The sequence below is a fragment of the Pristis pectinata genome, chromosome 9, assembly GCF_009764475.1.
Source record: "Pristis pectinata isolate sPriPec2 chromosome 9, sPriPec2.1.pri, whole genome shotgun sequence".
NCBI lineage: Eukaryota > Metazoa > Chordata > Chondrichthyes > Rhinopristiformes > Pristidae > Pristis > Pristis pectinata.
The window spans coordinates 68,887,232-68,913,731 of record NC_067413.1 but is presented as its reverse complement, the minus strand read 5'-3'; the positions used below and the strand labels follow the sequence as shown (position 1 = coordinate 68,913,731).

The following is a 26,500-nucleotide window of genomic DNA, read 5'->3' as shown; positions in this document are numbered from 1 at the left end:
GGGTGCATTACTACAGTTAGAGTACATTAATTAGTGTTTTAACTACAGGAAAGATATATTAAAACTGATTAAACCTACCAAGCTTATTGGGCGGCACAGTAGTGTAGCGGTTAGCGCGACGCTATTACAGTGACAGCGATCGGGGTTTGATTCCCATCGCTGTCTGTAAGGAGTTTGTACATTCTCCTGTGTCTGCGTGGGTTTCCTCTGGGTGCTCCAGTTTCCTCCCACATTGCAAAGACGTACAGGTAGGTTAATTTGGGTTTAAAATGGGCGGTGCGGACTCGTTGGGCTGGAAGGGCCTGTTACCACGCTGTAAATAAAATTTAAAAGAAAATTTACATTTGAAACTCCATATGTAGCAGTGAGAGTTGTACTGTAAGTCTGTAAGTTGTAAGCTGTAAGTCTGCAAATGCCTGTAAAATGGAAATATAGTTTTGCCCATTGAAAAGAAACTTGGAATGCTTGAGAAGTTTGAAAAAGGTATCATTATAAAACAATTCTCAACCATGACTGAATATTTTAATAAACAATAAAGGAAATACTAACCATCATATTTGATGCCTTTTAATGTGTTTTATTGTGCTTCACATTATTGTTTACATTATACCTGTTGCATTATTCATTGATCTTCAAAATTCTCTAGATTCTGGAAAGTTTCAGGTGGAAACTGCAAATCCAATGCTGCTCTTCAAAAAAGGAGATTGAAAGAGAGCAGAAAAATAATATTTAGCCAGACATCTGTCATTGAAAAATACTGGAATCTATGATGAAGAAAGTAGTAGATGGACTTCAGACAATCATAATGCAATTAAATACTGTTAACATTGTTTTATGAAAAGAAAGTTACTTGAGCTTTTTGAAGATGTAATGAACAAGATGGATAATGGAGATCTAGTAGATGTAGAGTATTTGGACTTCCAGAAGGCATTTGATGAGGTGCCATATAAGATTATTACAAATAATAGGAGCTCATGGAGTTGGGGATAATATTTTAACAGGGGTAGAAGATTAGCTAAATAATTGAAAACAGATAGTTGGGGTACATAGGTTATTTTCAAATTGGTAAGCTTTAACTGGAATATTGTGTACACATCTGGTGATATTCTTGGATTGGAAATAGTTAAAAGAAGGTTCAGTAGGTTAATTCCTGAAATGAAGGGTTTGAAATGAGAAATGATTGAGGAGCTTGGGGCTTTACTGCTGGGAATATAGAAGAATAGGTGATCTCACTGAAATAAAAGATTCTGAGAGGACTTGACAGGATAGATACTGAGATGTCATTTCTTCGTTGGTGTATGTAGATTTAGGGGACTGTTTCAGATTAAAGATTGTCCATTTAAGAGAGTGATGAGGAGGATTTTCTTTCTTTCAGAGCCTTGGAAGTTCACTATGCCAGAAAGCTGTGGTGGCTGAGTCATTGAATATATCAAGCCTAATATTAATACATATTTGGATTACAGGGGAGTCGAGGGTTATGGGGAACAGGCAGGAAAGTGAAATTGAGACCATAATCAGATTAGCAATGATTTTATTGAAATGGCAGAACAGGCCAATTGGCCATTTGGCTTGCTCCTGCTTTTGTTTCTGATCTTCTTTTGTTCTTATTAAGTGTTCCATGTTGTAGAAAATGAAGTAGGTACTTGCATTTCTCCACCTAATAAAATTTTTGAATATGTTATGGTTAGGGCCTCCCATTAGAATTTATGTGAATTCTATTCGATGTACCCAGCAAGAAATAAGAATTAAACATCCCTGTTTAAAAATATCTTTGGGAGTAATTGATAAGGAAAAAATGGAGTGAGAATAATACAGAATTATGGAGGGACAATGTGTTGGAGGCTCAAACATGGTTGAGTTAAGGAACAGAAATATTCCTGTGTATTTACAATTGATCTACAAATGGTGAGAAAAAAGTAAAAACAAAATCTGCAGGAAAATTGCAGAGAAACCTAAAATGATAATAGTAGGGGATCTCAACTACCCTAATGTAGACTGGAGAAAGAAAAGGGAAAATTGGTAATTGGTTTCTTATTGTCACATTTACTGATATACAGCAAAAAACTGTGTTTTGCATGCCATCATACATGTCATTCCAAACATTACATTGAGGATGTACAAAGGGAAAACCAATAACAGTTGCAGTTACCTAGAAAGTGCAGTGCAGGTAGACAAATAAGGTGCCGGATTACTACAAGGTAGATTGAGAGATCAAGAGTTCATCTTTATCATACAAGAGGTCCATTCAAGAGTCTTATAGCAGTGGGTTAAAAGCTGTCCTTGTGCATGGTGGTCTGTGTTTTCAAGCTTTTGTATCTTCTGCCCAATGGAAAGGGAGGGGGTGGAAGAAGAATCACTGGGGTGGGTGGGTCCTTGATTACATTGGCTGCTTTTCTGAGGCAGTGAGAAGTGTAGACAGAGTCAATGGAGGGGAGGCTGGCTTTTGTTATAGACTAGGCTGTGTTCACAGCTCTCTGCAATTTCTTGTGGTCTTGAGCAGAGCAGTTGCCATACCAAGCTGTGATTCATCCAGATAGGATGCTTTCTATGCTGCATCTATAAAAATTGGTGAGGGTCAACAGGGACATGCCGAATTTCCTTAGCCTCCTGAGGAAGTAGAAGTAGCCTTCTGGTGCGGTTTCTTGGCCAGAGCATCTACATACTTGGACGAGGACAAGCTAATGTTGATATTTACACCTAGGAACTTGAAGCTCTCAACCATCTCCACCTCAGCACCATTGATACATACAGGGGCGTGTACTCTGCCCTACTTCCTGAAGTAAATGACCAGCTCTTTTGGTTTGCTGACATTGAGGGAAAGGTTGTTGTCTTGACACCATACCACTGAGCTCTCTAAAAGTAGGTGAACCACTCGTACAATTTATACAGAAAGACTTTTTTAATCAGTATGCTTATAGCCCTGTTAGAAATTAAATTGTCCTGAAAATGAAAGCAAATCATTTGAGGAGTAGCAGGATAATGACTAACTTAAAATAGTTATTGAAAGAGACAAAGGAAAATCAAAGTTGAAAATCTTGAATTCTAGGAGTATCAATTTTGATGTGGTAAAGGATCTGCCACAGATAGACTTGAAACAAATACTGGCAAAGAAAAAGTGAAAGTGCAATGGCAAGCCATCAAGACAGATATAGTTTGGGTATTAACCAAGCATATTCCCATAATGAGGAAAAAATTGACATCCAAAGGTGGAGTTTCCTAGATGACAAGGCAAATAGTGAATGCTTACAATAAATGTTGGTGCAATATGTAATTTGAAAACTAGACAGAAATCATAGCACTGACAGGTCCATAACAGTGCAGGTTACATCTCAAGTACATATCCAAGTAGTTTTTAAATGTGGAGAGGGTTTTTGCCTCTATTACCCCTTCAGGCAGTGATGCTTCTAGATCCCTGCCTAGTTCTATGTAAAAGAATCCTCATCACTCCTTTACCAGTTGCTTTAAATCTAAGCCCACTGTTTATTTGACTCTTCTGCTAAGGTAAAAAGGTCCTTCCTGTATTCTCTATCCAGGCCCCTCATAATTTTATTCACCTCAGTTAAGTTCCCACTCAGCCTCCTCTGTTCCAAAGAAAATAACCTTAGCTTATCCAGTCTTTCCCCTGGCTTTGTTTGATGTATCAGATATAAAGATCCTGACATCAGGATTTTCAAAGTTTGATGCTAATCAAGGTGGCTGCATCAGTATAGTAGAAATAAATGTGAAAATTACCCTTTCTGTGTTTTAAATACAGGTGAAGCTGTATTATTCATGATGAAAATCCTTCCATTTGCCTACCTGTTCGAAGTAGCATTGGCAACATGGGTGTTGTTGCTTAGCCTTGACTCCCAGCATTCTTGGCTGTTCATTGATAAACAGGTTCAAGTGTGTTGTCACCAGTGCCAAGGTCAGACCAATGCAGGTGGAACTTATAACATTACGGATGCAATAGAAATTGTAACCATGTCAGAGAGACTAGTAGTTGTATAGTTTTTTTTGGAAAATTTATTTTTTTAGAAACTTTAAACAGTTATATTCTTGAACCAGGTTCTTTTTAATACCTCATCTTGAAGTATTTTCCTATAAAAAGCTCCGTTCAGATTATGTAGATCTTTAAGTCACAATTTTTGACAGTGATGGTGAATGATTGATGGCACTAATTGTACAAATCAATTTTCTGCTTGACATTTTTGCGAACCATTTTTATGGAACGATTTCGTACTGTAATATTTACAATGCGGATGATTTGGTCGTAGAATTAGAGAAATGGGTGGAAGTGTTTTTATGTAAATATGTGTACTCACATTACATAGCGGTAGTGTGATGCTAAAGCATGTTGATCTGGGAAATTATTAACTCTTTTCGGCTAACAATTGAGTCTGCTGCGACGGTAGCTGTAGCTGTTATTGTAAGCAGATTCAGGAACGCCTTTTCCTGATTGTTGCTTCAGTGTCTTGCTCTTTCACTTCGAAGGAGAAGGTTAGCGTCACCGAGCACTGATGTCACCGGCTCTCCCCTCCCCCGTGCCTGTCACCCTCAGATGCAGTGAAAGTGAACACACTGTATCTTTTATCTCTATCAGAAACCAGCCTTTACTCTTTCAGGATTGATACAATGCATTATTTGGAAACGACGTCCTTCTGCATGAAGTAAGATGTACGTTTTGAGTCTATCGCTGTTTTTGCTTCTCGCGATTTGACGATATATTTTCGTGTAAGGCGTGAAGAAGGGTTGTTGCTTTGAAACGAGGACAGTTAAAGGTGGATCTGCTGGTGTTTGAATGTTGATAATGGAACTGAGGTAATAATAATAAAACGGTTTCAAGTAATTAGCGATCATGTAGAGATCCAAACAGCTAATCGATTCAATTATTCCTCGCCCTCAGTTAGTTTTATTAATTGGGAACTAAATATTTGGTAGTTTGAAACAATGTTGAGAAGAACTGCATCATATACTAGGAAAACTTAAATTCCGATTATGTATTTAGATACAATACGTATTGCAATGGAAGGCCGTGCATTTGTGATTTGAACGTGTACATTCTTTTATAAGTTTTCCGAATCATAAATAAACGATAAAAATGTATGTCCTAACTAGAATTGTAACGTAATATCGTAATGTGTTTTGCATAGAAAAGCGAAATTAAACTACGAGCCTATGTCTTATTGTGTGAACCATTAATGCCTCGTGCTTGTATCATTGTGATATCATCGAGTGCTGTAAATAATATGTAACTGGAAGGATCCTGCAAACAAAAAGTTTTCATCATAAATAGTTAAGGATCTTTTTATTCGCCACCTTTTTGGCTAAAATTCCAGGAACCATTCAGTTGCCGATGCCTGACTGAGACTAGCAGGAAGAGATTCCAGAACTCTGAACAATGCCCCATAAAAATAATAAAAAAATTCCATACCTTAAACCTGACCATCATTGAGTAATGGCACGGGAGATATTACATTTCCAATTATAATGACAGCATTTGTCACACTGTGAAACTGACGGTGGTTTAGTGCATTTGCACTTGCGTGAAACCCAGTTCTTCCATGGGGTGCGCTATTGCAATCTTATCATAAGGATTCAGAGATTAGAGGTGAAGTTCAACTTTATACGCAATGTTCCCGTTGTAAATTACACCTTAACTGAGGTGAATGAGGTGTAGCTGAATTTTGTAACGACTAAATGCATCGTTGTTACTACTAAACAAATTCCTTGAACATAAAGAACTAATTTTATGTATGTTGATTTTCCTCCCAATGATTATTTCTGAGTTTCAGTGAATTAATTTTTTTACAGTTCTTAATATTCCCCAGCCTTTATTCCACTCTCTAAAATATTTAAAAAGTTACATACAAATTAGGGCATTTAATTTCTTGGCTTGTCAATCTGATTGACAATTTAGTCAGCTGAAGGCCATCCTGACAAATGGCATCTGATATTAACTTGCATTGGCAGGGGAGAAATCCATAGGCTAGAGCCCCTTGAAGCTTCGTGCACAGTTTGCTTCCGGGTCAGCAGTGAGCCCATTTCATAGACTGTTAAGACTTAACCAATGTAGAGTATTTGTTTTTTTTAAAATTTATTTGAGAAGAGTTTGGTTTGTATAATGATATAAGCAAATCATAAACTCTGCAGATTTTAGTTCTTCGTTTTTATTTTGTTTTTTTCTCAGCTCCAAACCCTGCATCATGCTAACACTTTTTCTTTGTTGTGTTGTCACTCTTCAAATTATGCTTAAGGCAAAGTTTCATGCTTGGGATCTTTTGCAGGATCTCAAAGCTTTACAACTTCCTACCTCTCACATTGCTTCATTTTTCTTACAACCTTTTTTTCAAATCCAATGTTAATCTTGGTTACTATTTCCTGAATTTCTGATGCCTTCAATTTTATCTTTATCAGCTTGGCCCTTTGCCTTCTTTTCTCAAGAGTTTTTTTTTTGAGATTATAAATTCTCTCAGCTGAATAAGTATTCAAGTTCAGCAGCCATTTCACAAATACACATGAGAAGCATGGGAAGAAGCTACAGTTTTTCTTGAAATTTGTTTTGCCTCTACCATGATTGCTCATGGTTTGATGGATGAGGCGAATACTCAGAATGTCAACATGTGACAATTGGTGGTACCAATGTATACTTGTTATGAGTGGCAATTTCTTATCAATGGTCCTGAGAAATATGTCTTGATATGACATTACAAGCTAGAATTTCTATGTATTTTACTATGGTACTTTAAGAATATAGTTATTTCGTATTGTAATTCTGCCATACCATATCTCATTTTAGAGCTGTATCCCTTCAGCTAGAAGTGAGCTCATTTTATGTTCCTTTATGTAGAAACCAACTTATTGATGGTGAAGTATTTTTATGTGCTTTGTATCCTTTTACACCTTTATTAATTTTGAAGTATTTTGTTCAGCATTCATTTCTGTTTAATTTTCATTTTTTAAATTCTTTCCATGTGATAAATTATTCAGAGAAATCAAAGGTGCAAAAATCTAAACAGTGGAAATAATTAATATTTTCAAAGAATGACTTGCTAGTTTTTCTGTTTATTGTTTTTAGTTTCTAAAATATTTGTTAAAATTTGAGAAACAGTACAAATAAGCAAAAAGATTATCCATGATTGGCCTGAAAAGAGTCTAATAAAAATTGACTGCATTCTTGAAGCATTCTCTTGGGTTTCATTAGCCCAGTGAAATGGAGTTACATGGTAAACTTAAAAGTAGGCATGGGAATGAAGTCCCAAACTTGCAGGGAAGGCAAGTTTTCTTTCATAAAGGATATTAAAGAACCTGATGTGTTTTATGACAATCTTTAAAGGTCCTTTTATACTTATACCAATGTTTGATTACAAATTTTCTTTAAGTAATTCAGATTTGCAATCTGCACAGTGTTTTCAACTTCTATACTTTCATTGATACTCAGGACCTGTGGATTAGTTGTACTCATTACATTTCAAAAGCCTAAAAATAAAATTTGAACTTCTTTTCGGATTAACTCCTCTTTGCTTCATTAAACTCCTGTTCATTAAACATCTTTACTAAGCTCCTGCTGACTCAACCTTCTTCTCATTTGCCACTCATTCTCCTATAGGCCTCAGCTGGCTGAAATTAACCTGTGTCAGAGTACTGATTGGCACTGCCAGTTTGCCTAAATAATGAACAAGTAGCTGACAAATTGACATCAGTCATTGAGCTTCACTATTCTGATGCACTGTTCCTACATGACACTGGAATTGCATCTTGTTTGGTGTGCTGCGAAAAACTGGGAGATGTAAAATCAGCTGCTGGCTTGCTATTGTGAATTTTACACCATATTGCACCTTGTTAGTGTCTTTCCTTGTTCTATGTTGAGTTATTTTGATAAAAATACATTTTGAGTTTTGAAAGAAATCAGAACATTTCTTTATTGTATAATTATTTCTGTTATTTTGTTGTTACTTCAAGCTATAAATATTATAATTATATGACCTTCATGGGGCACAGAGACAGATAGGCAGGTATAAGAATGTGCCTTAGAAGGCTTTAACCATAAAAAATATACTGAAGTTTTTCCAGAGATCTTAAAATTCACCGATGAAGTGCAGGTGCCTTCTGTCTCTTGTCACTGCTAACAGAAGGAATCCCATCAGTGAGCCATGTCTGAATTATATCCACCAGTTGCCCCTCCCTCCCCCAACCAGTTCTGCTAACCCTCATGATCTCTTTCTATTAAGATGTTCCTACATGATACCAAATCTCAGCAGTTGTTGCTGAACGATACCACACTACAGAACCTATTTTTATAATTCTGCCATTGACAAGGAGGATCTCCAGTACCCCACCACTGGTGAAGGGCTGAAATCTTTTTTTTGAATACTCTTTCAGTGTATTCTGTCTCTAAAAGATATTGAGGCACTGTTGTAAAGAATGATAAATATAATCCTTTCCCCAAAGCCAACGGTTGACCACTCTTGTCCCATTTTGGTGGATGTCATTGGATTTGTTCAGGAACTGAAGCCTTGTGCATGAAAAGTACTGTTAGAAACAGAACTCCCGATGCACTATTTCTGCCCATGGTTTGTGGCTCACTGTTTTGTGCATGTTTGCACTTCGTCAGTATTGTTCCGTAACAAGTCCTTGCTGTTGACAAAATATGCTTGGATTTTACTGTGATCCAGTATAAAGCAGCTGAAACATAGTCTCAATTATATAAAAAGCAAAATGTAAAGGTATGTTTAATAAATAAAATAGAAGGCGATAAATTAGGAGGCAAAGGAAACATTAAACATTTACCAAATGGTGATTTCTAAAATATTCTTAAAATAGTTCAACTAGTGTCAGGAGGAACCATTACATGGTTTGAAAGGTTAGGCCAGGGTCAGATAAAGCCTGCTCTTTTTTTTCTGTGAATTGGGTCTTGGCAAACAAGACAGGGAATAGTTCAGCAAAGAAGAGTAGAAGAGCTAGGCCAACAGGATTAACATTTGGAAATTTTAAGAAGAGGAGGCAAGCAGGTTAAAAGTTAGTCTGAAGTTGAGGTCTACAATGCTCATTGGTTCAGAAGGTGAGGTGTTTGATGGCAATTTTGAATGGGAGTGAGCGTCCAGAAATTAAAACATAAAAAAATTAAATCCTTGTATGTCATTGGTAACTAAGACCAATGACGTACAAGGATTACAGAGGTTACAGTTTATCTTGAGAAAACAATCAATGTGTTACAATAACATACAGTGTGTTGAAAGCATTCAGCTGTGTGTGAATGAAAGCAATTTGTAAATTATTACAGTAATATAGAGAACTACATTTAATAGAAAAATTCTATTAATAAATCTGACCATACTAGAGGTAATAACTGAACTGTGGACATAATTACATTCAGAACTGTAAAAGGACTGTTGAAGTAGATCATTTCAGTGGAGAGATAAAAGATTTATCAGTCTGATTTTCAGGTTGATAAGTTATATTTGTCAGGACTATAACTTTTTATATATGCCTCAGTCTATTCTCCTGCACCATTCTTCAGGCATAACTGTTAAGTCCAATGACTTTTAAACCTGTTCTTTGTTGATTAGTGCAAAAATAGCTTCTAATGCACTTCTGCAACTTTTTCCCTTTCACTATCTTGTAGTTAATTTTTAAAGACTAATGACCAGTGATCAAATTAGAAATAGGTTAAAGTGAGGGGTCAGTGCGCAATGAGACCTTGAATGAGACACAAATTTCCTTCACCATCTTTGCATCTTCCAGTCTTTTGACATTTTGGTGTCAGTCTCAGGGTTTGCTGAATCTTGGTAGCCAGTGGTAATATTCACTGGCCTACTCCTGCTCCTATTTCTTATGTGAACCTATATTTTTATTTATTGATATGAAATCTACATCAGATTTGTTAGCAGTGGGGGGGGGGCTTATAATTTGATTTCCCTTCTTCGACAATTTCTCTCTGCTTTCTGTTTCTCTTTCCCTTTCTTTAGCCTCCTGATTAACTTATTGAATCTACAGTTGAGTAATAATTTTCCTTGTTTGCAGCCAACTCCCATCTTTGACACTTGAGGGTGTTTTTTATATGCAAAGTTAGATGTGTCTATAGAAATGTTATAAAATGATCAGGGACCTGAAGGCTAGTTAATCATACAGCATTAATGTAAAATAGCCATTTTTAAGACAGTAATGGATCTCAATGTGAATTTAAAGCCTGGAATTAGTGCTGAAATGTATGCAGTGGTACTTATAGCCTCTTGACAGAGGCATGTGCATTATCTTTGAGCAAAGATTAACTGTTTAGGTTTGGCACACAATAATTAAAAGGTGTGAAATGTAAAGGATGCCATTCACTCAGTATCTTAATGCACAGGGTAATGTATGTGAATGCACTTTTGCAGCAGCAGGGATATAGCCCAGATTTTATGTCCAGTAGTGAGGAATGGCACTCACCATTCACTGCAGTCACAGTTGCTCATGAAGTTTTGGCCAGCTTTGGGTGGAGACTTTTGAAGTACTCAGCAAGTCAGGCTACATCTGTGGGAAGAGAAACAGAGCCAATGTATCAGATCAAAGACCCTTCGTCGGAACATTTCTCTTCCCACAGATGCAGAGCAGACATATGGGGCCAAATGGCTTGGAGTTGTTGAGGAACAGTGGGACCTTGCTGTACATGTCCAAATCAGGTAGAGTATAATCATTAGGAGGGCATGCAGATTACTTATCTTCATTAACCAGGGCACAGAACATAATGGCAGAGAAATTGTGATACAACGGACATTAATTACTTCTGACGAAGGGTCTTCAACCTGAGTGTTAGCTCTCTCTTCCTACAGTTGAGGCTTGACCTGCTGAATATTTCTAACATTTTCTAGTTTTAGTTCAGATTTCTAGCCTCTGCGGTTGTTTTGATTTTCAGCACTTTCTGTGTCAGTCTGTTAGCAGGCCAAAACCTTAAAACTTTTCAAATAACCAAAGTGAAGAATCCTCATAGAATCAAAACAATAGAATATATGTTGGTTCACAGACAAGTTAAAGATTGGCTCAAAAAGAAGGGATTAAGAGAGAGGGAGGCAAAGAGACAGATTGAAAAAGTAAACAAATAAGTCAACATGAAATAACTTTTGAGAATACATATACAATTAAATTTTCAATGATACTATAGTTGTAAGCAGTAATTATTACTCATAATGCCATTAAAAATTCACTTGACCTTTTGAATACACAAGCCCTAATTTTCTTCTGGTGCATTTGGTAGGTAACTACTGAGCAATATGTTTTGTTTACCAGGGCTTGGAATCTTGTGTACAGGTCAGGTCTCCCCACCTGAGGAAGGAGAAGCTTATAAATGAAGGAGTGCAGTGGAGGTTCACTCGATTGATTCCTGGGATAGTGGGTTTGATGTATAAGAGGGAATTATGCAGACTGCCCTGTACTCTTGAATTTAGAAGAATGAGTTGATTTTATTTAAATGCACAAAATATTTAGGAAGCTTGACAGGGTGGATGCAGGGATGTTATTTCCCTTGGCTGGTCACAGTTTCACTATAAAGGGTTGTTCAATCGGGACAGATGTGAGCTGAACTTTCATCATCCAGAGGATAGGGAATCTTTGGAATTCTCAATCAAGGAGGGCTCTGATGGCTGAGCCGATTCAAGAAAGAGATCAGGAGGTTTTTAGTTATTAAGGGGATCAAGCGATATGGGGTTAGAGCAGGAAAGTGGCACTAAATTAAAAGATCAGCCATGATCTTACTGAATGGCAGCATAGACATGTGGGGCCAAATGTCTTGGTGGTGCTAAGGAACAGAAGGACCTTGATGTACATTGTCCAAGGATCTCTGAAGGCAGCAACACTGGTAAGATGGTTAAGAAGGCATGCAGGATACTTGCCTTCACTAGCCAGGGCACAGAATATAAGAGCAGAGGAATTATGATACAACTATATAAGACATTAGTTAGGCCACAGCTGGAGTACTGTGTGCATTTCTGTCACCACATTATAAGAAGGATGTGATTGCATTGGCAAGGATTTTGCCTTGAGTGGAGCATTTCAACTACAAGGAGAGACTGTACAGTCTGGGTTTGTTATCCTTTGAGCAGAGAAGGCTGAAGGGGGATCTGATTGAGGTATAAAAAATTATGAGGGGAATGGATAGGGTAGTCTGAAACTTTTCCCTTCACAGAGGTGTCTGCAACCAGAGACATGTACAACCAGAGGCAGTGGTTTACGATAAAGGGGTAAAGATTTTGAGGTTTTGTAGAAGAAAGTTTTCATCTAGAGAATAGTTTAAGTATATAATGCACTGCCTGAGGGGGTGGTGTAGGGAGGTACTCTAAAGACTTTTAAGAAGTATTTAGATGAGGACTTGAAGTGTCATGGCATAGAAAGCTACAAGTCAAGTGCTGGAAACTGTAATTATTGAAGAAAGGTACTTGATGGCTGGCATGGACACAGTGGCCCAAGGGGCCTGTTTCATGCTGTATGACTCAATGACTCTGATTCTTTGACTCTAGGTCAGTGGGCACTTTAACTTTTTTTTCATGGAGGCCTTTAGAACATACTTGAATCATTTCTCTGTTTTCCTGGAATTCTCTTGCCCTGATGAAGATCAGACTGGAGTGCCTGTTTCAGGAACCTAGTTTTGGGCATCATAAATGATGCAGCCTGGTCATCAGAGTGCACTGAATCTCATTAGAGCCTTAATGGTGGAAGAGGTGACCTGAGAGAGGATGCTGATGTTGGTTCACTAGTCCTGATACTGGATGTGGAGAACTTTGTTGGTAGTATCTCTCTACGGCTTTGACATGCCAAATGTAGGTTGTCTATGTCTTGGAAGTGCACAAGCAGGTGGTGCCCAGTTGATCAAGAGCTTTGTCCTTGGATTGATCTTCAGTCTTTTCCTCAGATGGCTCTGTGCTGGTGACTGACAGTGATCCTGAATTTTGTCTTTACTGAGAGGTGGTTCCTGAGATATGGGAAATGGTTCACATTTTCGAGGATTTTTTCAAGGAACCGGTGGGATGGGGTGGAGGGTGGTGGGGAGATTGTAGTTTTGTACAGCAAGAGCAGGTTGGTAGAGGACCTTTATTTGCAGATGTTTAGTGTAGGGCCCACACTTTTGTACATTTCAGTGAATGAAATGCTGGCAACCTGGTTGAAAACAGTGTTGGAGCAATGATGGAATCTGTTTGACATCAAATTGCACTGAGATTGATTCTGTTGTGGATTGGTTGGTTGAGATAATAGCTTGCTTGACATTATGTAGCAGACATAAAACAATGATTTGTGATGAGGTACGTGAGGGTATGTCTTTGACATCAGTTGATGAGATTTTTTGTGGGGCATAACAAGTTTGAGCGGGAAGGAATTAGGAATGAATATATGGGTTGAGTAAAATGGTGTTGGCCAGGAGAGGAAGTACTAGTCACCTGAGGTGAGTGGATAGATCAAAGGAGTGTTTTGGTTAGTCTCAGCAAGAGTGATAGGGGCTTGTCCCCTTAGATGAAAGTGTTTTTTAATGATGCTTGTGTGAAAGCAAGACTTTGATTCTTGCGAAAGTTTGATGGTGTGAATTCAGATTAACAATATCTACATTTTTAAGTTAGATGTGAGGGATAAAAGCAGTGTGTGATACCTGGCCATCAGGGTCATTCAGTATATCCAGCAGCAGCAGCATCTTGGCATTAAGTGTAAGAAAATTGAGTCACTGCAACAGGATATCTCCTGCATTAATCATGAACTCAGTGGCATTTTGAATCATCAGGGAGGATGAGGAGTTTGTATGTTGCATTGAAAAGACTGCATAAAATGCAGAAAAATACTAGCAAGAGACCTTGGTTATTCTTTGCAGAAACTGGAATGCAACATAGATTTTATAAATGTTTGGAATAATAGTTTCTGCAACTTCTGGTCAATTTCTTGACATTTTCAGCAATTCCTTGGTACAGATTGATATTTAGGTTCCACAGATTACCCATTTAACTTCACTTGAATCCTATTTAAGATGTGTTCCTATTTAAGATGTGTTCCCATTTCCATCTGGGTCTGGATCTTCTGATAAGGTGTATACCTGTGCTACAGGGGTTTATTAGAATGCACTAATGACTCAGAATGGCAATGGAATTTCCACAACCCATGAGTAGTTGCCACCCAGACTATGTCTGGAGGTTCAGAATATTTGAATTTTTCAGGTAGTTACCATCTAATGCACGTCTAGGGGAGCATTTTTCATGAAGAAATGATTTTCTAATGTAATCAATGGTAGCTTGGCCATTTACAATTTAAGCACTCAAGCCCTTAAGCTAGATTGGCATATGACCTTTATGGCCACTGTTATTAGGGAATCTGATACAAAATATATTGAATAATATATTTTCTCATGACATATCAGCATGTTAAATTTTAATAGAAGCAAAACCTACTTTATGATCTTTCAGCACAAAAGGCAATAACTTTGGTGGATCAGGACAAGAATTTCAGGGGCTCAATTATCCTGAACAGTTTTCTTTTAATGTGTTAGCTTTATTCCTTACCAATCTACCTGCTGAGACTTTGATTGGAAAAGCATTATTGATAAGATGGTGAGATATTGGTTGCTTACCCAGTCTCATACTTCAAGATAAAGGAAATAATTTTGAAGTCAAGCAGCTAATTAGAGATGAAAATGTTGAGTTAAGATAAGAAGAAATGTTATACTCTTTAAGGATAATAATTGTATCTTTAAACTGAGGGAGAAACTCTTGAAGTAAGTTTTATTTTTGGTGTTGTAAATCATTTATTTTTGTTTCAGCAGGATGAACAATCGTTGAGCAGTGAAGAATTTGAACTCAGTGACTCCACATGGATGTCAGTGGATCGCATGAACTCTGACCAAAGCTCTACCCTGGAAGAGAGAATGCATAGTCCACAGAACCTAGACAGTCATCAGGATGGTTGGTGCTATTGTATCTTAAAAAATTGTGCTGTAACTTCCTTGAGTTCAGTTAGGTGATTTTTGGAGAAGGGCCACTTCAGGGGTACAAATTTCATTGATGGATAGATATGAGATTAAACACAGCCATATATTATCACCATTGATATATAATTTGACTAGTCTGTATTTGATAGACTTCAATTCTGGCAGTTAAAAATGTATGCTGATTTGGGATTTGACTTCTTAACTTAGGCAATCATAGTGAAAATACATATTCAAATTTATAAAATGCCTCATAGAAATATAGATAAAAATGGCAATTTTTAGGACCATTCCTCATTATGCTTCATATATCTGAAGAAAACCCATTTCTCTTCTCTGTCTTTAGAATATCCATGTAAAATATCTACACGTTCTTGCTATTCAAAAGTAACAATAAAATCCTTTTGTAATGTAGCACATTCTTAATTGTTTCATCACTCTTGCTGAAACATTCTTTGAATATTTTCTTAGCAGCAGAAGAGATGTGACAACAACCAACCAGCTGACTTTCCCACACCAATACTCAAATGGCAAATGTGATGATAGGAAATTATGTTTCTTTTGTTTACAGTTCATTGAATGTGTAACAGTTGACACTGTGTAATCATGCTGCACTAAACTTGACAGTTGATCTGAAATTACAAAAATAATTGTAGTGGCTGGAAATCTGTTTGAAAGAAAGCTGTTTATAACCACTAAAGCAATAAGACTTTATAAAAAAAAATTGTTTGCAATTTTAACTTTCTGAGACTATTTAAAAGTAAGTTTCTAATTGGTTTAATTTATTGATGGGGATGAGGGTTTCAAGCTGTTTGTGGCTGCTGCAATTTTACATGACATAACTTTAAAAATCTCTGAATTGGGATAGAATCTACAAAGGCTACTGTCATGCCTTTAAAGTGAACAAGGGATCTGTATAGTTTCAAATGCTGTCAGAATAGCCCTATGGTCAAAAGGAAAAAAATATTTGTGATGACAACTCATTTTGAACTTATACACAAATAATTCATTTGGGTTAATGACTTAGCAAATTATGAGTCAGGTAGTTTAGTGTCTACAGTGTGTTTACTGCATTGAATGAAAATAGTACGGTTAATTTTATTTTTTGTTATAACAAAAGAATTTGGCAGATTTTTTAATATTTCAAACTTAAGTTGAATTTTTAATAAATGAACAGAAAATGCTGAAAATATTTAGCAGGCCACGCAGCATTTGTAAGTGAGAAGCAACATAGTCTTTTCAGTTCAGAACACAGGAAATTAGAGACTTAAAAGTACAGTGTCTGGGGTCAGGGTAAGAAAGGGAGAAAGAAGGAAAGTGAAAAAAGTCTTTGATAAACTTGAAGACAGTTTTAATTAAAAGCCAAATTAGGGTGAAAGTATGATAGGCAGAGAAACTAAAGATGTGATACAGGTGTGTAAAGATGTGTAAATGACAAATGCAAAATTATTACTAATATTCCCTGTCTGAAAAAAGAATGAGAGCAACTTGAAAAGAAATGAAAGCATTGATTACAATCTCAAGTTGTTAAAATCAGAGTTGAGTTTGGTTGTAAAATGTCTAATTGAAAACGAGTTACTGTTCTCTGAGCTTCATTGGAACATTGGGTAAGAGTGGACGTGGAACAGAGAATGCAGAGCATACAAATCTGAGCAGTAAATGCAGTCTACAGAATTGAATGAAGTATAGTCTGTACCTTTCATCAACAGTGCAAAGGGACCCAAATGATGAGAAAAAAGGAAATTTAAGAGCAGATGTTTCACTTCCTGTGCTAGCATTGGAAGGTGTCATGGATAAAGAAAGCCAGTGATAGGGGTTGATGGAAGAAAGTACTTGTGACGGAAGTAAATACATAGATGTTACAAATTGGTCCATATGGAAATGATGAAAGAGGAAGATAGGGAAAGACATGCTTGATAGTGTAGAAAGTGTAGGTGTAAAATTCAAAGGCAAATTAGGAAAGCAACGAGTATGAAGAATATTGACAGATAAAACTGTTTTGTAAGTTAGCAGAAAGCTATAGGATAACAAAAAGAGGAGCACAGTTGTTTGGGGACCAATAAAGTAATTTGCATGTGAAGGTGGAGGATATGGGTGAGATTCTTAATGAAAGGAGGGGCTGTTATTAATGTTTAAATAAGGTGAATGTGTGTGAAATATTGAATGGGAAAACCCCATTAAAAGAGGGGTTTATCATCTTTGAAAATAGATTAATTGCTAAGTCCAAATGAGATATATCGAAAGCTGTTAAAAGAAGTAATAGAGGAACTTGCAGAGGCTCTGACTACTATTTTTCAATTCTTAGTGGCCACAGGAATGATGTTGAAGGATTGGCAGAGTGCCAGCATTATACTGTTGTTGGTAGTGGGCACATAAATGGAATGTATTTTAAGATTAATCAGGGAAAGTCTGCATGAATTTGTTAAGAGAAGGTCATGTCTGACTAACTCAGTGGAATTATTTGAGAAAGTGACAAGGAGGGCTGTCGAAGGCATTGCATTTAATGCAATATACGTGGATTTTAGCAGGCTTTTGACAAGGTTCCCTGGCAGACTGGTCAAAAAATTAATGGAATCCAAGGAAGTGTGACAAATTGGAGCCAAAACTGGCTCAGTGGTATGAAACCAAAGGGGAACAGATGCTGAGTGTTTGTGTGGTTGGAAATTTGTTGCCACTGGGCTCTGCAGAGCTCAATACTCACTCCCTTGCTTTTTGTAACATATACAAATGATTTAGATCTAAATGAATGGCTTATGATAAAGAAGTTTGCAGATGATACAGAAATTGGCCGTGTGGTTGACCATGAGGAGGAGGTTTTTAAACTGTAGGAAAATATAGGTACTCTGGTCAATTGGGCACAAAAGTGGTAAATGGAATTTAATCCATAGAAGAGAGAGCTAATGCATTTGCGTGGTGCAACAAGGCAAGGAAATGTACAATAAATGACGTGATTGAATACACTGAAGGGAAAGAAGGATTTTGGAGTATACATCACAGATCTTTAAAAATAGCAGGACAGGTTAATAGAAAATTTTTAAAAAAGATATAACTTTCCCTTATTAGCTGAGGCATAGAATAAAGGAGCTGGAGAGCCCTTTTTCAAAGCGATGGGCATAGTGGCTATGTATCATAATTGTTCAATGAAAAACACTATGATGCTGGAGGAACTCAGCAGGCCTGGCAGCATCCACGGAGAAAAGCAGGCGGTCAATGTTTCGGGTCAGGACCCTTCCTCAGGAGTGAAGGTAGGAAAATGGGAAGCCCAATATATAGGAGGGAAAAGCAGAGCAGCGATAGGTGGACAAAAAAGGGGAGGTGGGGTGGGCACAAGGTGGTGATAGGTAGATGCAAGTAAGAGATAGTGGTAGGCAGGTACGGGGGAGGAGGGGAGAATAGATCCACTGGGGCATGGGTCAAAGATAAGGGGAAAAAAGGGGGTAGGAAAGAGAGAGAGAGGCTGGGAAACGGAAGAAAAGAAGAGACATGGTTGGTTGGGTGTGTGTGTGGTTGGGGGGGGGGGAAGAGGGGTGTGGGGATTACTTAAAGTGGGAGAATTCAGTGTTCATGCTGTTAGGCTACGAGGTTCCAAGACGGAAAATGAGGTGCTGTTCCTCCAGTTCGCGCTTGAAATTCTGGCAGTGGAGGAAGCTGAGGACTGACATATCTGTGGGAGTATGGGAGGGGGGGTTGAAGTGACTGGTAATGGGGAGATGCAGATCGCGGTTACGGACAGAGCGCAGATGTTCTGTGAAACTGTCACCTAGTCTGTGTTTGGTCTCGCCAATGTAGAGAAGGCCACGCTTGGAGCACTGAATGCAGTAGATGATATTAAGGGAGGTGCAGGTGAATCCGGAGCACCTCCTCTACACGGTGTTTTTCATCTAGATTCCAGAATCTGCAGTCCTTTGTTTCTCTGTCATAATTGTTCTATGATTTTATCACACTTAAGGTTGTAGAAATGGTGGTGGGTGATTATTGAATGTGAAAAATGCAGACAAGAAGAATGCTATTCTGGTTCTGAGAGTGCAGAGAACAGCACCAGTTATGCCACATCTTGTGTACTGTATACCATTCTGGTAACTAAATCACAGGAAAGTGAAGAGTGCAGATTAGATTGATGAGGAAGTTGCTGAGGTTGGAAAATTGTAGCTATGCAGAAAGATTGGATAGAATGGTGTAATTTTCTTTGGAACAAGGGGAGACTTAATTGACATGTATCAAATAATGACTAGTCTAGATACAGTAAATAGGAAAGACCTATTTTCTTTAGTAAGTTGGTCAAAACCGAAGATCATAGACATAAGATAATTGGTTGAAGGATCAGAGGGAAGATGAAGGAATTCACTGCCTAAAAGGCTGATGTAGGCAGAAATCCTCAACATATATAAATTTTGATGTATACTTGAAGAGCTATGACCTGTAAGGCAATGTCTGAGTACAGGAAGGTTGGCTTATGCTGCAGAGCCCTTTATCAATGCAATGGGCACAGTGGCCTCCTTCTGTGTTATAAATGTTATAGAGCCATAGAGTCATAGAGAAATAAAGCATGGAAACAGGCCCTTCAGCCCAATTCGTCCATGCCGACCAAGATGCCCACCTAAGCTAGTCCCATTTGCCCTCAAATTCCTCTGAACCTTTCCTATCCATATGCCTGTCTAAATGTCTTTTAAATGTTGTTATTGTACCTGCCTCAACTACTTTCTGTGGCAGCTTGTTCCATGTACATATCACCCTCTGCACGAAGAAGTTGCCCCTCAGGTCCCTTTTAAATCTTTCCCCTCTCACCTTAAACCTGTGCCCTCTAGTTTTTGGTTCCCTTGCCCAGGGAAAAAGACTGTGTCCATTCAAGACTGTGTCCATTTACCCTATCTATGCCCCTCATGATTTTATACACCTCCATAAGGTCACCCTTCAGTCTCCTATGTTCCAAGGAATAAAGTCCTAGCCTCTCCCTATAGCTCAGGCGCTTGAGTCCTAGCAGCATTCTTGTAATTCTCCTTTGCACTCTTTCCAGATTAATGACATCTTTCCCATAAAAGGGTGACCAAAACTGTACACAGTTTTGGCCCCATGTCATAGGAAAGATGTCATTAAGTGAAATTGTATTCGATGATTTCGTCACATTTAAGGTTGTAGAAATAGTGGCAGATGATCATTGAATATGAAAGGTGCAGAGAAGAAATATGTTATTCTGGTTCTGCAAAAGCAGGGAAGAAACTTCACTGTCAGGGAAAAGAAATCCTTGATTGAGGAAGACAGGTATTACAGACTCAAAGCTGCGAAAAGTGGCAGGCTATGCAGATAGAGAAACAGTGAGAATGGAGTCAAGTTCATACAGGAAATAGGCTGGGAGGAATTGTAATCAAGATAACTGTGGGAGTTGATATGCTTGTAGAAGTTATTGATTGATGGCCGAAGCCCCTAAAATTTGAAGCATCGAGGAAGGAAGCAAAGGTGTGAATGTGTGAAGTGAGAGAAGGATGGAAATTGGCAGCAAAATTGGTGACTTTTTTGTTGAGTTTGTTGACAGTTACTGAGTTTGGAGCCAGAGCAGGAAGCAGCACTGATACACTAATCAATGTAGAGAGAAGAAAGGTGAAGGAGGAGACCCAAGTAGGATAGGTTTCCTTGGATCCATGGAAAGGCAGGTAAAGATTCAATCCTATAAATGTCATGCTCATTGGGGGAAATAAGAGCTAAAGGGGATGTTCTTCAATGGAAATAGGAATTCAGCTGACTGCAGGAAGGTGAAGTGAATGATGATTGGTTGTTCTTCTGTTCGACGACAGAGCAGAGTGTATGGCACAGTCTGGGTGAGAGTTGGACAGGTAGGGGAACTGGTTGCATGGTGAAAATGGTCAGGAAACTGGTTGGGGAGTTGCAACTGTACTTCAGAAGAAACTGGAAAAAGAAAGTAAAAATAGAGCTGAGATAGGAGGAAAATATTGGTTTTGAGCAAGCTGAAACTGTGGGCTGAATCGTGCTGACTCTGGCAGGCAATTTTGATCAGAACTGCTGGTGCTTAGCCATTGAAACTGAAGTATGTTCTAGATTTGCATCCTATGGAAACCTATGAGGGGCCAAATCTGTCAGTTCACATAGCAGATGGACTATCCAGAGAATTCAGGAGCTGGGCCCAGCCTTGCCGGATCACCCAGCATTATGATAGGGAACTTGCCATTCAGATCCTGTACCTGGTTCATAGGGCACTATTCTTTCTGAAATAATTTTTCATTACATTAATGTTTTTAATTATTTCTATATGTTTTCATGTGCTTTGAATTTACTTGATCTTTTCCATGGGACTTCCAATTGGTCATTTCAATTTATGTGATCCCATCAGCCAGTCTAACCTCTTTCTCTCAATTTGCAACATGACATTCTTTCAATGCAAATCTGACATTGTTATTACACTTGCTAATAAGAGCAGTGCTGTTGTCATTTTGCCACTGACTTCTATGCTGTGGAGACTGGGTTCATGAGATTGGTAATTATTAAGATAAAACTTCATCACAATAGTTATGGAAGAACAGGACAGAATTAAAGACATATTCATTTTAATAACGTAGAATTGGGGTAGTGACTGCCTCAGGGGTCAAAATAGTGACTTTATATTTTAAGCAAATTGTAAAGCATTGGGATTTGATATAAAGTATGCAGTACAGCAAAGAATCTTAGGAAGGAAGATAAGCTGCTTTTTTTTTGCATTCATGATACTGGATTTTGTGTTTTGTTATCAGTCATTTGATCAAGTGTTTGCCACCTGCATTTGTGGTGTGAAGTAGGATGCTTCAGCCGATGAATTTATGTCATAATTACTGAGTCCTAGAAATTGGATTGCACCTATTTTTGGTATGCTAAAACATAGAATGCCAGCACCCAATATGATTCCCACAGAAAATTGCAAAGTTGGTCAAAATCCAGTTTATTACAGCATTAGGGTGATGTACACCCACAACCAAGAGGTCAGCTAGGACCTGTGTAATCCCTGATTGGAACTCACCCAATGTTGTGTACTTCTTGATGCTTTACTGCACAGCATTCAGAGGTTGGCGTAGCCCTTAAAGGCACAACACCATGACGGCCACGCAGTAGCAACACACACTTTGGCTGCCATGGAGGACACAGAGGCTGCGGGTGAGAGACAGTCAAGTCCCACATTCACTCAAAGGGATATCCTCATCCTGGTTAATGATATACATGTCAAGGGGAATGTATTGTGCACCATTTGGCCCATGAGTCCATCCCATCATGAATGGGGAACCTGGAAAGAGCTGGCTATAATTGCTTTCCCCAGGATGCACTCTGCTATTGAGTAATGCTTGAAAGAAATGTTATGATCTTGCAAGTTATGTCAAGGTGGTCTGCATTCTGCTATTTAAGCCTGCAGAATGGAAAACTTCACAGAAAATGTATTTTACGCAGTTCTTTAAGCAAAGTACTGTTCGATAGGAAATGCAGAGATATTGTAGCAAGCTAATAAAGTAATCAAAGCAGGGATTCATTCATTCACGTGTTACAGTATATCCAGTGCAATTGAACCGGAGCAGTAGAATGTGAGAGGACTTCATGAGTCATCGGGGCTTTCCTGGGCTTTGTTGGTTGCTCTAATTTATATTGGTATGGGTGGAAGTATATATTATGGAAATAGTGATATAATTTGGTGTGCACCTGATGCCAGGAAAATGTCAGGTGTGCCAACGTGAATAGTGCATGAAGATGCCCAGTCCAATTATGCATTTTCTTCAATTTCACTGGGACAATCTACTCTGGGTAAAATAGAAATTAGTTTGTGTAGTGCCCAAGAGACTGTACCACACAATCCATCTTCAAGGATCTTGAGTCTAAACCTCTGAATTAGAATAATTAGTTCAACATAACACAATATGCAGAAAGCAAAATACAGAGGGAAAGAAAGAGAGGGATAAGAGAAAGAAAAAGTCAAGCAAATTTTCTATTTTTTACTTTTCCATTCTGAAGGAAAGAATCTATATATATATAAAAATAAAATATCAACTATTCAGTGTCAGAGGGTTGTTTAGCAGCAAATAGGACATAATACATCGCTGTATAGGCTTATTTCAATAGCCCACCCAGTGAGCTGGATTGAAGAGTCTAATTTTGGTGTTTTAGGAAAAGATTAGATTTCAATTGTTTGTTTTCAAGAAAATCTACTGGGATCTGATTTACACCAATTTATTCCCACATATGGTAGTCATAGAATCATAGAGTTATCCAGCACGGAAATAGGCCTTTTAGCCCAACTTGTCCAATGCTGATCAAGGTGCCTACCTGAGCTACACTCATTTACGTGCACTTGGCATATATCCCTCTAAACCCTTCTATCAATGTACCTGTCCAAATGTCCTTTAAACATTGTAATTGTACCTGCCTCTGGTAGCTCGTCCAACCCTCTGTGGAAAAACTTGCCCCTCAGCTGCCTTTTAAATCTTTCTTCTCTCTCCTTAAACCTGTGCCCTCTAGTTTTAGAATACCCTGAGAAAAAGGCTATGACTATCTGCCCTATCTATGCCCCTCATAATTTTATAAACCTCTGTAAGGTCACCCCTAAGCCTCCTATGCTCCAGGGAAAATAGTCCCAGCCTATCCAATCTCTCCATATAACTCAAGCCCTCCAGTCCAGGCAACATCCTTGTGAATCTTTGCTGTATCCTCTCTAGCTTAATCACATCCTTCCTATCACATGGGGAGCAGAACTGCATGCAGTACTCCAAGTATGATCTCATCAACGTTGTGTACATCTGTCCCGTGATGTCCCAGCTCCTGTACTTAGTGCCCTGGCTGATGAAGGCAAATATGCCGTACATCTTCTTCACCACCCTGTCTAACAGTGTTGCCACTTCCAGGGAACAATGTACTTGTACCCCTGGGTGTCTTTGTTCTATAACAGTCCCCAGGGCCATTCCATTCACTGTGTATGTCCTGCCCTAGTTTAATTCCCAAAATGCATCACTTTGCACTTGTCTGAGTTAAATTTTATCTGCCATTCCTTTGCTTACTTTCCCAGTTGATATAGATCCTGTTGTAACCTTAGACAACCTTTGTCACTGTCCATTATACCAGCAATTTTGGTGTCATCTGCAAACTCATCCAAATTGTTAGTATATATGACAAACAACAGAACAGTAGTGTTTTTATATTCCTGAAAGAAAATAAAGAGCAATGAAACGAGTAAAACATATTTCTTAGACAGTCCCATGGAATTGAGGCCGATTTCCTTCTACTCTGATTTTGTTGATTCTGAGGTGGCTAATGAAGCCAATGTGGGAACTGCAGGTACCTCCACAGATTGAGCAAGTGGTGGCCGATGGTACAGGTGGGTGGGTGGTTTGTGAGGTGGTCCACTTCTTCCACTACTTATGCAGGGCCTTATTGTGTTACTGATGCATGGCCTCAAGATTCTTAATAACATCCCAAATACTCCTTCTCCACTTTGAATGGTCATGGGTCAAAGACTCCCAGGAGTCTTTGAGGAAGTTACATTTCTTCAGGAGATTTTGAGCACATTCTTGCATCTTTTTCTCTGTCCACCTGGAAATCTCTTCTCATGACAACTCAGAATAGAGTGTCTGTTTCTGGAATCTGGTGTCAGGCATGCAAATGATGTGCCCTGTCCATTATGCCAACTGGATGTAGCTAGGGCCTCAATGCTGGGAATGTTAGTTTAGGAGAGGACACCACCATTGACTTGCTTGTCCTTGCAGAAAATTTTGAGGATTTTGTGGCAACAATATTGGTGGTATACTTTCAGTGCCTTGAAGTGCCTCTGCAGATAGCCCAGGTCTCAGAAGCATTCAGGAAGGCTGGAGATCTTCAATCAACCAAAGATTGTGCTGGGGCATTGAAGGCGGTGGTGAATGGCTCCCAAGATTTGGGATGTGGTCCACGTTTTATATGGTCTCACCGTGAAATTTTATTATCAGAGGGCAGTGTTACTATATCATCAGCTATCCTTGTGTTGAATTTATTGACTGTTTGAGGGGCAATATTTAAGGCATTATATCTGTTGGCTACTCACTTGAGAGAAAATATACTGGCTGATACTACCTATCCTGAATTATCTGTGTTTTCCGAATCATGTAATATGATACCATCATTGTGATTTTAGCTCCTCTGGGTGCAATAGTAGCCTTTCACAACACATGTGAGACTATAATAGTACAACTTAAAGGGGGGATTTATGGTTTCCTCCTTCTGAGCCTTCTGTAAGATGAATGGTATAAATTCTTAAAAAAAAAGGTCTTCCAAATCCTCAGAGACTCAATCTATAATTTCATGCTAGATTCTCAGAGGGGCCTACACTTGCAGGTAGTTGGAATGGTCTGACTGGTTTGGTGCATTTATTGAATGTATGCCTGGTTCTTCTTGCAAAGTGAGGCCTCCAAATCCAGTCTGAACTTCCTTTGGAAGATTATTGTTTCTGGGATATGAAGAAGTTCTGCTCCTAGCAAGCTATAGAATAATCAGAGGAAAAGCCAAAACTTTTCTCATCTGAATCTACAACAGGAACACACTGGAACGGTGTCAGATTTCTGGAGCCCAGATCTGCTCGCAAAATCATGCATTTTACTTCATAACTTTTAAGAAAAATGGAAGACTAAACATTATTGGCGATTGCTGTTCTGAAGCATTAGGTCTAAGAGTGCAACTTTGAGGACCAATGTGCTTGCTAATCCATACCTAAATAGAGAATTGTTTTGCATTACCTTATATGTGCATACAAATTATCAGACATGCAATGTTTTTTCATGGAAATAATTTGCCTTACAAAGATAGACCATGCCCAACCAACACTGGATGTTTCTGAAGATATTACAAAGTGAGGGAATGATGGTAATGTTGGTGATCTTGTACATCTTCTCACTTAAAGGGATTTGGTAATGTGTCTCAGACATGATGTACATAAATAGAAGTTCTTGAGATAAAGCAGGATGCAGTGATTTGGATATTAAATTAAGCTAATTATAGAAAGATGAAGATTAGCGATTAGTGTCATAGTTATAATCAGAAAGATATGATTAGCATTGTATCTACTTACATTATTTGTAGTGTGAATGACCCTGATGGCATTGATGTCAGAATATCATCATTGACAAACGACATCAATTTGATTAGGAATAAGATAATATTCAGAAAAATACAAATATAGTCAATGACAATTCAGTCAACTGAATTTAAAGCAAAATATGTTGTTCAGTGGTTCAGTAGGTTAAGTCATACAGAACAGGAATATTTGATCCTTTCTTTGTGCAAGGTTACCTGATTGTAGATGGGGAAGAATCATGGGTAATATAGTTAGTTCACATGCTGCTGGAAGAAGTGAAAGTAAATTGTACATTGTCAGATAGAGCTTAAAAGATATGCAGCAATTTTTCATGAAAATATTTGATACTTATTAATGTACTTTTCTGGTGATTATATACCCCAAAGTTGAAAAGCCTGATGATAGTCAATGATAAATATCATGAAAAATTGTCACTTGTTGATGAGCCTATAACCCAAAAGTAGATGAATATCTTCAAAAGATGAGAAGACTTGGTATAAAAATAAAAATGCATTGATATTACA

At 38.2% G+C, this 26,500-nt stretch overlaps 1 protein-coding gene across 1 annotated transcript in view; it reads left to right on the top strand.

The window, feature by feature from the left end:
* Positions 1-26,500, top strand: part of LOC127574632 (nucleolar protein 4-like) — a 252,208-nt gene that overhangs the window by 104,684 nt on the left and 121,024 nt on the right. The window contains 1 exon segment of the mRNA XM_052023795.1: positions 14,747-14,888. Within this exon segment, the coding sequence (XP_051879755.1) occupies positions 14,747-14,888 (142 nt within the window).